A 16,247-nucleotide genomic window follows, 5' to 3' on the forward strand; every position below is an offset into this window, starting at 1 on the left:
CGGACCCCTCATGGGATTTCGGGGAAGCCCTGGCCTGCCAGGTGTGAGGGGTGTCAAGTTCGAGGACATGAGGGAAGGGCCTGGTCCCAGCTGAAGGCTGGCCGTGGCATCCTGCGGAAGCAAAGCAGTGCCTAGGGTCTGATTCCCCTCTTTCTTGGTGGTCTCCTAACCCCCACGAGCTTTTGAGAAGCTTCTGTCACGGCTCTGCTGAGACTGCCACCTCTGGCTTGCAAGAATGTTCTGGAGTAGCATAGGTGTGACAGCAGGGGCAGGGAGGGATGCTGGTGGACCATCACCTAGGAGACCAGAGGAGGTCCAGGAGGTCAGAGCAGAGGCTGGGTCTCATCCCCGTGGCTCTTCGCAGCCTGCAGCGGTCGCTGTTTTCGGCCACTTGAAAGTGCTGCTCTGGGCTCTGGCTCTCCTGATCCTGTGATGAAGGGACAAAAATGTGGGCTCCAGAGAGGAGGAGCACAGGCCCACCAATAGGGTATTTTGGGGAGAAGTTCATGTCTGATCACTGAGTGCTAGGGAAGGAAGGCAGGGGCTAGATTCCCAGTAGCTGACGAGGGATCTTGCACAGTAACTTCCCACTCATTAAGATGACCTTGGCTAGAAGCAGGGTGGTCACAGGCTCTTTTGCAGTGGCCTGAAGTCGAGGGGTTTGGAAGATGGCCCAGGTAGCGCAGCTGGAGTTGCTAGAGTGCCTGCAGGAATGGTGCTGGCTCAGCCCCTCTCACCAAGCTTGACGGTTGGCAGATTTGGGGAATGAGAGGAATGGGGCTCCTGGGTGTTCTGACTTCTGCCTCCTTCTGTTCCCCAGCAACTAACCAGTGGTTCATCCCAGCCGTGAGGGGGGACATTCCCCCTGGGTGTGCAGCCTATGGCTTCGTGTGTGATGGGACTCGCCTCCTGGTGTTTGGCGGGATGGTGGAGTATGGAAAATACAGCAATGACCTCTACGAGCTCCAGGTAAAGCAACTCCAGGTTCTCACTTTGTCTCCTTGGCCTCATGTGACCTGATGGTAGTAGCTTCAGGGTTGAGGCAACTGGGAGGTGGAAGGGATGCTTGAGAGTCTGCCAAGGCCGCTCTGAACTTGGCCCACCTCAGGAGAAGGCAGGGCCCGAGACCCAGGACCTTCTTGCTCCAGCAAGGCACCGAACTCACCCCCAGCCATTTCCTCCTCCACCACAAGTTGCCCTGGGCCCCCGGTGGTGGCCTTCTCATCCCACGGTTCAGTCTCCAGGTCTTGATTTTGCAGGCGAGCCGGTGGGAGTGGAAGAGACTCAAAGCAAAGACGCCCAAAAATGGGCCCCCTCCATGTCCTCGACTTGGGCACAGCTTCTCCCTTGTGGGCAACAAATGCTACCTGTTTGGGGGTCTGGCCAATGATAGCGAGGACCCAAAGAACAACATTCCGAGGTGAGGCTTGGTCCTTTTCTCTGTGGAACCCCCCAGATGGGTGTGCTCTCACATGCACAGGGCTCCGTGGTGTCCTAAAGAATGTGCACAGCAGAGCCCCGCAGCTGGGTCCCTTTCTCGTGGTGGGTTGTAAATGGGAGAGCAGCACCAGATGCCCTCTCAGGAGCTTTCAGGCTCCAAAATCACTACTGACCCTGAGCAGGCCTCGTGGGAGAAGGGCCAAGCCGGAGGTGGAAGCCACTTTGCTTTGGGCTGGCCCAGCTCTCAGACTCGGCTTAGAGCTGCTCGCGTTCCTTGTCGGCCTCCGCTGCCTACAAGTTTCCTGATGGGTATTTTCCAAGGCCCGTGGCCAAGGACTCTTTGTCTGGAGGTAGTCCCAAGACGGTGCCCCCTCTTGCTCTGTGCAGCCCTTGTATAATGCCCAGCTTTGTGTGCATGGTGGGGGCCTGCTGTTGGGTCTGGACTCGGGGCTGCCGTGCAGCCTCATCCACCCTGTCCCCTGTTCCAACTGGATTCATGCTAGGGAGCTTCTGGCAGCCCCTGCCTCAAGAGCCGGAGCAGAACTTCAGACCTCCCATGGCCCTAGCCCCTTTGTGTTCTGGGGAGGCTGCCACTCACTGATAGCCATCCAACGAAGCCTCTGGCGTGAGGAGTTGAGACTTGCCGTAACTGATCTTTCCTCGTCAGGTACCTGAATGACTTATATATCCTGGAATTACGGCCAGGCTCCGGAGTGGTAGCCTGGGATATCCCCATCACTTATGGGGTCCTACCACCACCCCGGGAGTCACATACTGCCGTGGTCTACACCGAAAAAGACAACAAGAAGTCCAAGCTGGTGATCTACGGCGGGATGAGTGGCTGCAGGCTGGGGGACCTGTGGACCCTAGATATTGGTGAGCAGGGTGGTAGCACCCCAGCAGCCGTGGGACAAAGTGGGTCTGCCTCTTGGCTGGCCCCATGGGTGGCGCTGTTGTATGGTGAGGTGGGGCTCGTAGGGAGCTGGAGCGTACCGCTTTGTGCTTTCCTCTTGTCATGGTGGGCCAGGGTGGGGAACCCTGCATTGTCCCTAGGTTTGGGGTTGTTATCTCTGCCCTGTGCTGGCTCAGTGGGCTGAATTGGTCTGTGGGCCTAGAAGAGAATAAGACAGTAAGGCTTTCTAGAATGGAATTATCTGGATCTTGGTAGCGTTAGTCCCCCTTGACTCGTCAGTGGTCAGACTGTGTGTGGAGTGCTGCATCCTGGTCTGACTGCTGTGGTACCATTGGATGGCGGTAAACCGTGAGGCCTTCGGGGACTGCTTGGGCAGGTCACCAGGTGGTGGTATTAGGAGTGGTTGGGGAAGATTGCTAACTGTGGATCTCCGGAGGCCTCTTCCGCTGGGAGAGAGGAGATGCCGATGTTGTCCTATAGATCAGAGTCGGCACTCCATAGAAACAGTTTCCTGTGAGAGAAATTTCCAACAGTGTTTGCCAAAATGTCTGTAGCCTAAGGTGGTTATGGCAATGAACGTATTTCATGGAGAGTTCGGGGTGCGCTCACCACTCCTCCCCCAGCACAGAGTGCAGTGCTGGCTCAAGGCAGGTGCTCAGGATGTACTGAAGGAGTGCTATTGCTAGGCTGGTCAAAACCGCCTGGGTAACACGGGAATCTAGCTACCATGACAACAGTCAGAGGGCCTGCCATGGGCTGTAGGGAAGCCAGGGATGGAATTCTCTCACTGAGACAGATCCTACCTTCCTGAGCTAGCTTGAATCCAGGGAACGGCCTGTATGCAGTCTAGCTTGTGTAACCCTTTCTCCTCCGTCTCTCTGCAGACACATTGACGTGGAATAAGCCCAGTCTCAGCGGGGTGGCGCCTCTTCCTCGCAGTCTCCACTCAGCAACCACCATCGGAAATAAGTGAGTGGCTGCTCGCCTGCGTCTCTCTTTTCTAGACTGGCGTGGCCCCTCCCCCAAAGGGCTCTCACTCAGTTTTGTCCTGTCAGACCCTAAGGCCTGAGGATGCCTCTTTCTGGCTGGGCTGGCATTCGGCAGCCCTGTTTTTCCATTACGACCCTGGGGGACCAAGGAAAGACAGATGCGGGGGGAGAGGGCCACACACAAGCTGAGTCTGAGACCCTCCCTGGGCCTGTGAGGCTCCGCCCCCTCGGATGCAGAGTGTTATAGGTCCTCTGTGCAAGCACCTGGGTGTCTTTGTGAATGCCCAGGTCCTAAAGGGAACCTAGGAACTGTGAACAGGAAGGTGAGCTTTAAATGAGCCGAACAGCACTTTTATGTGGTAGAGGTGACACAGTTCTCCTGAGGGCTGAGCCACCAGGCAGGAGAGGGCCACGTCAGGAGGCTTCATGCATCCTTGGGGACTCTCCTGGGGAGAGCCAGAGGACCGAGCTCTAGAACTGGGGTAGCAGAGGTGGCCTCTAGCTTGGCACCAACTCTACAATCCTTTCCCACTCTTCCCTCCTCACTCCCAGAATGTACGTGTTTGGTGGCTGGGTGCCTCTCGTCATGGATGACGTCAAAGTGGCCACACACGAGAAGGAGTGGAAGTGTACCAACACGCTGGCTTGTCTCAACCTGGGTATGGCCTCCTCGGGCTCCGAGTGGCCTGTGGGAGGCTGCAGGAGGCCGGCCCTTCCCAGCCTAAGAGCTGTGTGGGGTGTGCGGGGAGCAAGCTGGGCCCGCGGCTCCCTTTCGAATCCACTGGAAGGATCCATTGGGCAGAGCTCTCTGAAGCAGTGTTCTGCCTCTGAGTTTTTTGAATGAGCTCTCCATCCAAATGGCCCAACATCCAAAAGTGCAAAAGCCTCTACAGCGCAGGGCCTTCCTCCTTCCTCCTGGTTCTGCTTCTCAGAGGCAGCTGTGTGGGTGGTTTCCTGTCCACCCTGCAGGGGCTCTTCATATCCAAGCATTAGCTATAGGTCCCTTTAAAAACAAACAATGGCAGCCTGGCGCACGCAGGGCCGCACCTGGCCTTTCTCATCCGCCGTATCTTGGAGATCACTCCACATCCCTGCCCCGCAGCAGCCTCCTTCGAGTTGCGGTTGTGCTGCTGTAACTTGTACAGGCGCCGCTCCGTGAGTATCCTTGCACCGTCTCCACCCGTGTGCAAGTGTATATCCTAGGGGTGAAAACCTAGAAGTACGGTTGCTGTCCGATGCAGCTGAACTGCCCTGCACAGAGGCTGTGCCCACATAGGCACCTCTGGTGGTGCCCTCACGGAATGGTCAGGCCACTCTTTGCCAAGCCTGATGGGTGGCCGAAGCTCCCCTCCGGGTCACCTTGAGCCCCAGCTGCTGCAGGCCCAAAAATCAAAATCCCTGGCGCCAGTGGCTGAAGTTTAGATTTCTTCTGTGTGAGGGTGTGTGTTTTTTCTTAAGATTTTTCTATCATGTTTTCCCTAAACCGCCTTCCCCATTGCCGTCTCTTTCTGTGAGTTGTAGTGTTCCTTAACGGGCAAGGAGGTAAACCTCTGACTGTGTTTCTCATGGTTTTCTTAGTTGGCCATTGGTGGTTTGTAATTTTATTTTTTGTGTTGCTTTTTGCCACAAAGGGTTTCTTTGTTTTGTTGTTTTTAATGTAATAATCCAATAACTTCTCGATTTTAATTCCCATCCTTGACAACAAAAGAACCAAGGGTAACCAGGGGTGGCGGGTTTCCTCCATCCTCCCTGCTGACCTCCCCTGTCTGCCCTCCCCCAGATACCATGGCCTGGGAGACCATCCTGATGGATACACTGGAGGACAACATCCCCCGCGCTCGGGCTGGCCACTGTGCAGTCGCCATCAACACTCGCTTGTACATTTGGAGTGGGCGTGACGGCTACCGCAAGGCCTGGAACAACCAGGTCTGCTGCAAGGACCTCTGGTACCTAGAGACAGGTAGGCCCAGCCCAGGCGACCCCCCTCCTCCCGCAGCCTCCCACCCCTTCTCACCAACTGCGTTCTCCCACAGAAAAGCCACCACCCCCAGCCCGAGTACAGCTGGTACGCGCCAACACCAACTCCCTGGAGGTGAGCTGGGGGGCAGTGGCAACAGCCGACAGCTACCTTCTCCAGCTCCAGAAATATGACATTCCTGCCACGGCCGCTACTGCCACCTCCCCTACACCCAATCCGGTCCCATCTGTGCCTGCCAACCCTCCCAAGAGCCCTGCCCCAGCAGCAGCCGCACCTGCTGTGCAGCCGCTGACCCAAGTAGGCATCACGCTCCTGCCCCAGGCTGCCCCCGCGCCCCCGACCACCACCACCATCCAGGTCTTGCCGACGGTGCCTGGCAGCTCCATTTCTGTGCCCACTGCAGCCAGGACTCAAGGTGAGCCAGGGGACCAGGGACATTTGAAAGTAGGGGGCTGGCCTCCAGGGAGAGGCAGTGGCCAAGTAGGGGCTGCGAGACAGCAGCCTAGACAGCAGGCCAGCAGCCGGGAGCTTTGGGCTCGTCTCCAAGGGTCGTGGGGGGATGCTAAAGCCTGGCCTCGCTTGTGGAGATGATCACCTTTAGGGCACAGGGAAGAGCCAGACTCCCACACAAGCAGGCCAACAGAAGTGGCTCAGGGCTGCCTGCTGAGCCTCGGCAAAGGGGCTAGGGACTAGGGACGTCATGCAGAAGGTGATGGCTGACGGCTGGCCCCTTCTCTCATCAGGTGTCCCTGCTGTTCTCAAAGTGACCGGTCCTCAGGCTACAACAGGAACTCCATTGGTCACCATGCGACCTACCAGCCAGGCCGGGAAAGCCCCTGTCACCGTGACTTCCCTGCCTGCCGGAGTGCGGATGGTTGTGCCAACGCAGAGTGCCCAGGGGACGGTGAGGAGTGGTCACTGGGGCGGGTGGGACTTCCTGCTGATCCAGTGGACTAAGGTGCAAGTGTACTGAGGGGTTCACATCCCTCTCGGGCTCTGGTACCACGCACCTCACGCCTTTCTCTCCTGGGACGTGCAGACGGGACAGCGCTCCTGTGAGGTCGTGGTGGGAATTAATAAGTTAATGCTTAGAAGGTCTAAGGGCATTTGTCACGTGGACTTTCTTGTCCTGCAGCCTGAGAGGAGGATCTAGCCAGCTGGGCTTGCCACAGGCCAATGAGAATGAACTGGACCTGACTCTGGTGTTTAGAAAGGATCCAGAGCTCCCAGCCGCCTCTTGCCGCGGGGGTTGCCGTGCATGGTCGATGGTGGAAGCCCTCCGTGTCTGGGGCCAGGAGAGCAGGGTCTGGCAGTAGAGAAAGCTGAGCCATGCTGGCGGGATGAGGCTCCCCAGAGCAGGGCTGAACCCCTGGGCAGGTTCCGTTGAGGTCCACCAAGCAGGGAGGTGGGTGGCACCTGTGACCTGGCCTCACATGCCTGTGCCCGCTGCAGGTGATTGGCAGTAGCCCACAGATGAGTGGGATGGCCGCACTGGCCGCTGCGGCTGCTGCCACCCAGAAGATCCCCCCTTCCTCGGCACCCACGGTGCTGAGTGTCCCAGCGGGCACCACCATCGTGAAGACCATGGCTGTGACACCTGGCACTACCACCCTCCCAGCCACTGTGAAGGTGGCCTCCTCGCCAGTCATGGTGAGCGTCTTCCGGGGCTTATCACTGTGATCAAACAAGCATAGTCATTCCCTCCGGGCTCTTTAGAGCTAGCCGTTGGACCATGGGCTGCAGAATAAGCTGTCTCCATTAAGGGCATCACCACCTCAGGCGAGACCTGCGGGCTCAGCCTCCTCCCTTGCCTGTTAAAGGAAGGGGGAACCAAGCTGTTCTTGGGCTTGGGAGCGGGAGGGGGAGGAAGGTGAGTGTTGAGGCAGGAGCTGTGGGCCCGCCGTGGACCTCTCAGGTCGTTTCCCCATCTCTTTCTCTTCCTGGCCCATCACTCGTCTCTGCCTCCTCCAGGTGAGCAACCCTGCCACTCGCATGCTGAAGACTGCAGCTGCCCAGGTGGGGACATCAGTTTCCTCCGCCACCAACACGTCTACGCGCCCTATCATCACAGTGCACAAGTCAGGCACTGTGACAGTGGCCCAGCAAGCCCAGGTGGTGACCACAGTCGTGGGTGGGGTCACCAAGACCATCACCCTGGTGAAGAGCCCCATCTCTGTCCCAGGAGGCAGCGCTCTGGTGAGTGATGGGTGCTGCCAGGCTACAGCCACTGCCAGTGGCGACTGGCTGCCCTGGGCCAGCTCCAGGAGAGTCTCAGCCAGGCCATGCCCTTGTTTGGTTTCCAGATCACTCCCTGCTCCATCCCTTCCTTTTTAGATTTCCAATCTGGGCAAAGTGATGTCGGTGGTCCAGACCAAACCAGTTCAGACTTCAGCAGTCACAGGCCAGGCGTCCACGGGTCCTGTGACTCAGATCATCCAGGTGAGCTCTCAGTCCCTACACATACGCAAGAGTGGGGGCCTGGGTGCCAGGCCACAGGAAGAACTCGCGTCCCTGCCCATGGAAGATCCCATGAGCACACATGGCTCAGAAAGTTCTGCTGCTCAGTCCCCTCGCCCACAGCCTCCAGAACATTCCCTGACCCACCAAGGCTGCCAGCGGAGAGTAGCCAGACCACACTTCTCTTCCTGGCAGTGATGCCGGCTCATGCACCTGCTTTCCCCTTTCAGACCAAAGGGCCTCTGCCAGCGGGAACAATCCTGAAGCTGGTGACCTCAGCAGATGGCAAGCCCACCACCATCATCACTACCACGCAGGCCAGCGGGGCGGGGACCAAGCCCACCATCCTGGGCATCAGTAGCGTCTCCCCCAGTACCACCAAGCCCGGCACGACCACCATCATCAAAACCATCCCCATGTCGGCTATCATTACCCAGGCGGGCGCCACAGGTAGGGGCCTCCCCCGACATACGGATGTCTGCAAGTCCTCGCTGGAGGGGAAATGGAGTCTGGGTTATGAGGCATGCTGTGTTTCCATTTAGTTTACCCTTTTCTACCTTCTCCTTGCCACCTTTGGTGTCTAAGGTTGGTGGGGAGATGGGCCGGGCTATGACTGTGACTTGTGGATCTTCATTATAATCTAGGGGCAGCAGGGGCAGCCCTCACAGAACCTGTCTTCCCTGGGCCCCCACTCTCCCATCCAGGTGTGACCAGCAGTCCTGGCATCAAGTCCCCCATCACCATCATCACCACCAAGGTGATGACTTCAGGAACTGGAGCACCTGCCAAAATCATCACTGCTGTCCCCAAAATTGCCACTGGTCATGGGCAGCAGGGAGTGACGCAGGTGAGGCACTCCCAGCCGTCTCTCAGTCCAGTGTCCTAGTGTAGTCCACCCCAGCATGCCACGCAGGTCCTCCCGACGGGCCTGGGAGGGGCAGCGTTGGCGGCATCCACCAGCCTGGTGGTGACGTTGTTGGCACTTTCCTCTGGTGTTCCAGGTGGTGCTTAAGGGGGCCCCGGGACAGCCAGGCACCATTCTCCGCACTGTGCCCATGGGGGGTGTTCGCCTAGTCACACCCGTCACCGTCTCCGCTGTCAAGCCAGCTGTCACCACGTTGGTTGTGAAAGGCACCACAGGTGTGTACCCACAGGCCAGGGCCCCTGCTGCCCCTAGATTATAATGAAGCAGGCTGGCCTCCAATCCCTGTGGCACAGCTGGGGGGCACAGCAGCTGCTCTCTCCCGAGCCGTCTGTGCAAGCAGCTCCAGAGTGCCCCAGCCTGTGTGGGAGGAGCCGCTGGGAAGGAGACAGCAGCAGCCTTGGCCCAACTCTGCCTCCTTTCCTTTAGGTGTCACGACCCTAGGCACAGTGACAGGCACAGTCTCCACCAGCCTTGCCGGGGCGGGGGGCCACAGCACCAGTGCTTCCCTGGCCACGCCCATCACCACCTTGGGTACCATCGCCACCCTCTCAAGCCAGGTGATCAACCCCACTGCCATTACTGTGTCTGCCGCACAGACCACGCTGACAGCGGCAGGCGGGCTCACGACCCCAACCATCACCATGCAGGTAGGGCAGGGCCTGAGGGCACGTGTGGGCGAGGGACCCCACACAAGTGGAAGCACATGAGGCTCACACCGTCCAGCCACAGGCCTTTCCTTCCTGGTGTCGCACTGCTGCCGGGCACAGCCATGGCAGGCCTTTCCTCACCTGGGGTATTTTTCCTGGTGTCACATGGTCCCTGTGTCATAGTCTGTGGTTTGGCCGTCATGTTTTGGCCATGCCTGGTGTTTGAACACCGAGTTCTTCCTCTCGCTGTGTTCTAGAGGACACCGCAGCTCGTCTGCACGTGTGTGCGGTGTTCTCTTCATATGTATTAAGGAAAACGCTGAAACATTTGTTGTTGGCCTTTGACCACTGAGGGAGATTTCCATTCTCTGACAAAGGACTTGACTCCAGCCAGGCTCCTGCCTTCCCCTTGCCCTGTCCCCACAGAGCCTCTTCCTCATCCTAGTTGCCTTTGAGGCAAAGTGGTGCCTCTTCCTTGGCGTCTGAGCAAGTCAGTGTCTTGGGGGCAGGGGCAAGTGGGTCTTACGTTTGCCAGGGCCATTGAGAAGTGGTCAGTGGTCCCAGCCTGTGCGGTGACAGTGCAGGACAGTGGGAGGGACAGGCAGACAGCCAGCTGTGGCACTAACTCTCTTCCTCGTATGTCTCCCCAGCCCGTGTCCCAGCCCACCCAGGTAACTCTGATCACGGCACCCAGTGGGGTGGAGGCTCAGCCTGTGCACGACCTCCCTGTGTCCATTCTGGCCTCCCCGACTACAGAACAGCCCACTGCCACAGTCACCATCGCCGACTCAGGCCAGGGTGATGTGCAGCCTGGCACTGTCACCTTGGTGTGCTCCAACCCACCCTGTGAGACCCACGAGACTGGCACCACCAACACAGCCACCACCACTGTTGTGGCTAACCTTGGGGGACACCCCCAGCCCACCCAAGTGCAGTTCGTCTGTGACAGACAGGAGGCAGCTGCTTCTCTTGTGACCTCGACTGTGGGGCAGCAGAATGGTAGTGTGGTTCGAGTCTGCTCAAACCCACCCTGCGAGACCCATGAGACGGGCACCACCAACACCGCCACCACCGCCACCTCCAACATGGCCGGGCAGCATGGCTGCTCAAACCCACCCTGCGAGACCCATGAGACGGGCACCACCAACACTGCCACTACAGCCATGTCAAGTGTCGGCGCCAACCACCAGCGAGATGCCCGTCGGGCCTGTGCAGCCGGCACCCCTGCCGTGATCCGGATCAGTGTGGCCACTGGGGCGCTAGAGGCAGCTCAGGGCTCTAAGCCCCAGTGCCAAACCCGCCAGACCAGCACGACCAGCACCACCATGACTGTGATGGCCACCGGGGCCCCGTGCTCGGCCGGCCCACTCCTTGGGCCAAGCATGGCACGGGAACCTGGGGGCCGTGGCCCTGCTTTTGTGCAGTTGGCCCCTCTGAGTAGCAAAGTCAGGCTGAGCAGCCCAGGCAGCAAGGACCTGCCCACGGGGCGCCACAGCCATGTGGCCAACACCGCTGCCATGGCCCGTTCCAGCATGGGTGCTGGGGAGCCCCGCACGGCACCTGCATGCGAGAGCCTCCAGGGTGGCTCACCTAGCACCACGGTGACTGTGACGGCCCTGGAGGCACTGCTGTGCCCCTCGGCTACCGTGACCCAAGTCTGCTCCAACCCACCATGTGAGACCCACGAGACAGGCACCACCAACACCGCCACTACCTCGAATGCAGGCAGCGCCCAGAGGGTGTGCTCCAACCCACCATGCGAAACCCACGAGACGGGCACCACCCACACAGCCACCACCGCCACTTCAAACGGGGGCACGGGCCAGCCCGAGGGTGGGCAACAGCCCCCTGCTGGTCACCCCTGTGAGACACACCAGACCACTTCCACCGGCACCACCATGTCAGTCAGCGTGGGCGCCCTGCTTCCCGACGCCACTTCTTCCCACAGGACCCTGGAGTCTGGTCTAGAGGTGGCGGCGGCGCCCAGCGTCACCCCCCAGGCTGGCACCGCGCTGCTGGCTCCTTTCCCAACGCAGAGGGTGTGCTCCAACCCCCCCTGTGAGACCCACGAGACGGGCACCACTCACACGGCCACCACTGTCACTTCCAACATGAGCTCAAACCAAGGTGAGTGAAGGCGGATAGCTTGGCTTTCATGGTGTCCCAGCCCCACAGGCTGAGAGGCCAAGACAGCGGTGGCGGGGGTCCGCCCAGAGCCTGCCAGTGAGGCTCCTTGGTGCCCAATTTACCAGTGGGGTGGGCTGGGGCGTCCTGGCTATACCTGAAGCAGACGGAGGTCTCCAGGAGCCCGTCCTGCACTCTCTGGCCCTCCCTTTGGTGGCAGAGGAAGTCTGTGGTGGTCAAGCCAAGTGCAGGCCTGGGGGGTTTCTGCTGAGCAGCCGCCTGCCTGTCGCCCCCACAGACCCCCCACCCGCTGCCAGCGATCAGGGAGAGGTAGAGAGCACCCAGGGCGACAGCGTGAACATCACCAGCTCCAGTGCCATCACAACAACTGTGTCCTCCACACTGACGCGGGCTGTGACCACTGTGACGCAGTCCACGCCGGTCCCGGGCCCCTCCGTGCCGGTAAGAGCCCAGGGGGCCGTTTTCCTCCCTGCCTTCCACGCCTATGCCCGTGCAGTTCCACACTTAAACACCAGATGTCGTTCTTGTACCAGGCATGGGGCCGCTGCTGGTCCCTTTTCCGAACCATAAAAGGGCAGCTTCGGTGCCTGCTGTGGCAGGAGGCAGGAGCCTCACCGTCCCCCACATCCCTGGGGCGCTTTTATTTCTGTGACTGGTTCCCATCGCGTGTCACTTCACCGCAGCCTGTATAAGACATGGTGGGGATCTGAGTGCCCATTTGTCCAGGCCAGGACGACTGAGGACAGGTTAAACCTGACCGGGGGTCTCAAGGGCCTTTGTCCTCATGCTGCTCGGAGAACCACTGTTCCCTCCCTATATAACAGGGACTCGAGCTAGCCCATCAAGAATGAAAACTTAGGCCCACAAGGAAAGGTGAAGGCTGGCTTGCTTCTCAGCCCTGCTGCCTGGCTCTGGCCCCTCTCCTCCCCTCTGACAGGGGCTTCTCTCCCTTTCTAGAAGATTTCATCAATGACTGAGACTGCCCCAAGGGCTCTGACTACTGAAGTCCCCATCCCGGCCAAAATAACAGTGACCATAGCCAACAAAGAAACTTCTGACATGCCCTTCTCTGCTGTTGACATCCTGCAGCCCCCAGAGGAACTCCAGGTGTCACCAGGGCCTCGCCAGCAGCTGCCGCCACGGCAGCTTCTACAATCGGCTTCCACAGCCCTGATGGGGGAGTCCACTGAGGTCCTGTCAGCCTCCCAGACCCCTGAGCTCCCAGCCGCCGTGGATCTGAGCAGCACAGGGGAGCCATCTTCGGGCCAGGAGTCTGCCAGCTCTGCGGTGGTGGCCACCGTGGTGGTCCAGCCACCCCCACCCGCGCAGTCCGAAGTAGACCAGTTATCACTTCCCCAAGAGCTAATGGCCGAGGCCCAGGCTGGCACCACCACCCTCATGGTAACGGGGCTCACCCCTGAGGAGCTGGCAGTGACTGCCGCTGCAGAAGCAGCCGCCCAGGCTGCAGCCACGGAGGAAGCCCAGGCCCTGGCCATCCAGGCGGTGCTCCAGGCCGCGCAGCAGGCCGTCATGGGTGAGCACTGGTGCCACCTTGGGGGAGCAGTAGGCTATGGAGACATCCTGCGAAGAGGAGCCCATTTCCCTCGAGCGTGGCATGAGCCAGATGTGATGGGCAGGACAGGCACGGGACCCCAGGCAGACCAGGTAGTAGGGACTGCCATGTAACACAGGCTGGCCGGGGTTAGCGCCCGGGAAACAGACAGGGCCCCTCAGCCAGGGCTTAGCCTACAGTGGAGCACAGTGGGAGGTGAACAGGGTCTCTGGGACAGGCTCTGGGGCCTCCGCCCGGGCTGCCCGCTTGCAGCCAGCCTTCCTAGTGAGTAGTGTTTCTCTCGACCCTGGAGCAGGCACTGGCGAGCCTATGGACACCTCCGAGGCAGCAGCAACCGTGACGCAGGCAGAGCTGGGGCACCTGTCAGCCGAGGGTCAGGAGGGCCAGGCCACCACCATCCCCATTGTGCTGACACAGCAGGAGCTGGCTGCCCTGGTGCAGCAGCAGCAGCTGCAGGAGGCCCAGGCCCAGCAGCAGCATCACCACCTCCCCACTGAGGCCCTGGCCCCTGCCGACAGTCTCAACGACCCGGCCATTGAGAGCAACTGCCTCAATGAGCTTGCCGGCACAGTCCCCAGCACTGTGGCGCTGCTGCCCTCAACGGCCACTGAGAGTAAGCGACTGAGGGCAAATTGGTGCTGGGGTGGTAGGGGCACCCAGGGAGGTGAGGGCAGGATGGGAGGCTCAGTCCCACTTGGGAGCCAGGTCTCCAGAGTCTTTCCTGCTGACACCTTCTTTCTTCCCAGGCCTGGCCCCATCCAATACATTTGTGGCCCCCCAGCCGGTTGTGGTGGCCAGCCCAGCCAAGCTGCAGGCTGCAGCTACCCTGACTGAAGTGGCCAATGGCATCGAGTCCCTGGGTGTGGTGAGTCGGGTGTGTTGGGGCTCCTGAGGCCAGGGCCTGGGGGGCAGCACTGCCTCTGGGTACTGAAGGCCTGATCTCGTCACACCGATTCTGTCTTCCAGAAGCCAGACCTGCCACCCCCACCCAGCAAAGCCCCCATGAAGAAGGAGAACCAGTGGTTTGATGTAGGGGTCATTAAGGGCACCAATGTAATGGTGACACACTATTTCCTGCCACCAGATGATGCTGTCCCATCAGACGTAAGTGTCCCCAGGTGCTGATGTCCTCAAGTGGGTGAATCTTGGCTCCACCGCCCTGTGCGGGGCTTACAGGAAACTCTTCCATCTTTGGGCCAAGCTGAGTAGCCAGGAAGCCTGAGGAAGGTGGGCAGAGACCATCCCCCCTGAAGCAGCAGAAAAGGAGAGCTTTGGTTCCTTCCCTCCAGTACCTGGCCACAGTCAGCCTTGCCACATCCCTCCTTGCTGTGAGGGGCCAGCCACCGCTGACCTCTTTTCCCTCTGGCCCGTAATCACCATGGACCTGCAACGTTCCTGGGGTGGCTCAGAGCTGCCTTCTCCACAGTGGAGTTCATGCCACTCCTCTCTTCCCAGGATGATTCGGGCACCGTCCCCGACTATAACCAGCTAAAGAAGCAGGAGCTGCAGCCAGGCACAGCCTATAAGTTTCGTGTTGCCGGAATCAATGCCTGTGGCCGGGGGCCCTTCAGCGAAATCTCAGCCTTTAAGACGTGTCTGCCTGGTTTCCCAGGGGCCCCTTGTGCCATTAAAATCAGCAAAGTGAGTCTTGCCATCGGGTGTCCGTCTGTCCCTGGTTGGTTCCTGCACATGAGGTGGCCGGGGGGGGATAGGAGGGCTAGGTTTTGAGTCCCAGTTTGTCTTAGTCCTTCCACTTGGGGGAAGATCTCTTTGAAGCCCCTTGAACTATGACATGGAATATCTCTACTGTGTTAGAAAATGGCTTATGGGAACCATGATCAGTTATGGAAGCTTCTAGCCTGTTCTGTTGTTGACCTGACCCCCTGGGTTCTAGAGTCCGGACGGTGCTCACCTCACCTGGGAGCCACCCTCTGTGACCTCCGGCAAGATCATCGAGTACTCGGTGTACCTGGCCATTCAGAGCTCACAGGCTGGGGGCGAGCTCAAGAGCTCCACCCCGGCCCAGCTGGCCTTCATGCGGGTGTACTGTGGGCCCAGCCCCTCCTGCCTGGTGCAGTCCTCCAGCCTCTCCAACGCCCACATCGACTACACCACCAAGCCCGCCATCATCTTCCGCATCGCCGCCCGCAATGAGAAGGGCTATGGCCCGGCCACACAAGTGAGGTGGCTACAGGGTGAGTGTCCTTTGTGGGACTCCTCAGGCAGCTTCTAGGGAAGGCACAGGAAGCTGGGTGCAGCAGGAGGAACTGTCACCACCTGAGATTTCTTCCCATGTGCGGTGTCTCCCTGCTTCCTTTGGTGTGCACACAGCCCCCCATGGGGGCAGCCATCGAGTGGAGCAGGGGACCCAGCTCCGGGCCTGGAGGTGCAGGGGACACTGCCTCAGGATGTTTGAGGGGACAAGCAGTGAGAGAGCTGGTATGAAAGTGTAGGTTTCCAGGCCTGAAAACAGCATGTCCCACGTCCCTGGAGTGCAGCAGGTGAAGGGTGGAGGCCAGCCTGCCTCCTGTCAGGTCATGCTTCTACTCCAGCTCTCCTGGGCTCTGGGACATGGGAGGACAGTGAGAGGTGGAAGCTGAGCTGAGCTGAGTGGGTTTCTAACCTACGTCCAGAGGGGAGCGAGTGATGGTGTGTTCTGGTCCCAAGGTGTGGCGTAAAAGGTGACCACCCACAGGGCAGGTGCCCCACCCTTGCCAGCTGCTGGTCATGCCATGTGGCACCAAGAGGCTCTGCGGGCGGGCAGGGCGCATGTGTTCCTTGCTCTTGTTCTGTTACAGTGCTGCTCACCCATCTCTCTCTTTCCTTCCAGAAACCAGTAAAGACAGCTCTGGCACCAAGCCGGCCAACAAGCGGCCCATGTCCTCTCCAGAAATGTAAGCAGGAAGCCCCTTTCAGGAACCTTCGAGGCTGGGGGGTGCAAATAGCTGGGCTCAGCCTCTCTTCAAATGACTGGGGGCCCGTAACTGGCCCCACACCAGGCCCTGCACTGGCAGGGCCTCCAGTGGAGCGGGGCCCACACTAACTTTCTCTTTCCTTTTTCTGCCTTCCAAGGAAATCTGCTCCAAAGAAATCTAAGGCCGATGGTCAGTGAGAGGAAGCTGACCAGCCCCTGGATTCTTCTCCAGACCCCCCTGCTTCAGGAACACCCACCAGGGCCCA

At 59.6% G+C, this 16,247-nt stretch overlaps 1 protein-coding gene across 9 annotated transcripts; it reads left to right on the top strand.

Moving 5' to 3' along the window:
• Positions 1 to 820: 820 nt before the first annotated feature.
• HCFC1 (host cell factor C1) lies at positions 821 to 16,247 on the top strand. 9 transcript variants are annotated; one of them, XM_017880743.1, is made up of 25 exons: positions 821 to 969; positions 1,260 to 1,420; positions 2,108 to 2,316; positions 3,238 to 3,322; positions 3,895 to 4,001; positions 5,123 to 5,302; positions 5,376 to 5,735; positions 6,064 to 6,224; positions 6,773 to 6,970; positions 7,292 to 7,516; positions 7,655 to 7,759; positions 8,008 to 8,227; positions 8,482 to 8,624; positions 8,779 to 8,917; positions 9,129 to 9,349; positions 10,000 to 11,476; positions 11,772 to 11,935; positions 12,452 to 13,028; positions 13,360 to 13,680; positions 13,814 to 13,941; positions 14,034 to 14,171; positions 14,523 to 14,708; positions 14,962 to 15,262; positions 15,898 to 15,961; positions 16,140 to 16,247. In XM_017880743.1, the coding sequence occupies exons 1-25, from the start codon at positions 925 to 927 to the stop codon at positions 16,177 to 16,179; spliced, it is 5,955 nt and encodes a 1,984-aa protein (XP_017736232.1). In that variant the 5' UTR covers positions 821 to 924; the 3' UTR covers positions 16,180 to 16,247. The 9 variants fall into 9 exon arrangements, with proteins under 9 accessions (XP_017736232.1, XP_017736233.1, XP_017736226.1 ...); XM_017880744.1 differs by having other exon boundaries at positions 12,584 to 13,028; positions 13,363 to 13,680; positions 13,814 to 13,932; XM_017880737.1 differs by having other exon boundaries at positions 822 to 969; positions 13,814 to 13,932.

Source organism: Rhinopithecus bieti, unplaced genomic scaffold, assembly GCF_001698545.2.
Source record: "Rhinopithecus bieti isolate Rb0 unplaced genomic scaffold, ASM169854v2 scaffold_12667, whole genome shotgun sequence".
NCBI classification, from domain to species: Eukaryota; Metazoa; Chordata; class Mammalia; order Primates; family Cercopithecidae; genus Rhinopithecus; species Rhinopithecus bieti.

What these genes read in the sequence shown, in the direction of transcription:
- HCFC1 (XM_017880743.1), top strand. Translation starts at nt 925, where the DNA reads ATGGTGGAGTATGGAAAATACAGCAATGACCTCTACGAGCTCCAG. An exon ending in CTGTGACTCAGATCATCCAG is followed by an intron (nt 7,760 to 8,007) that starts GTGAGCTCTCAG and finishes TTCCCCTTTCAG; the next exon opens with ACCAAAGGGCCTCTGCCAGC. An exon ending in TCCCGGGCCCCTCCGTGCCG is followed by an intron (nt 11,936 to 12,451) that starts GTAAGAGCCCAG and finishes CTCCCTTTCTAG; the next exon opens with AAGATTTCATCAATGACTGA.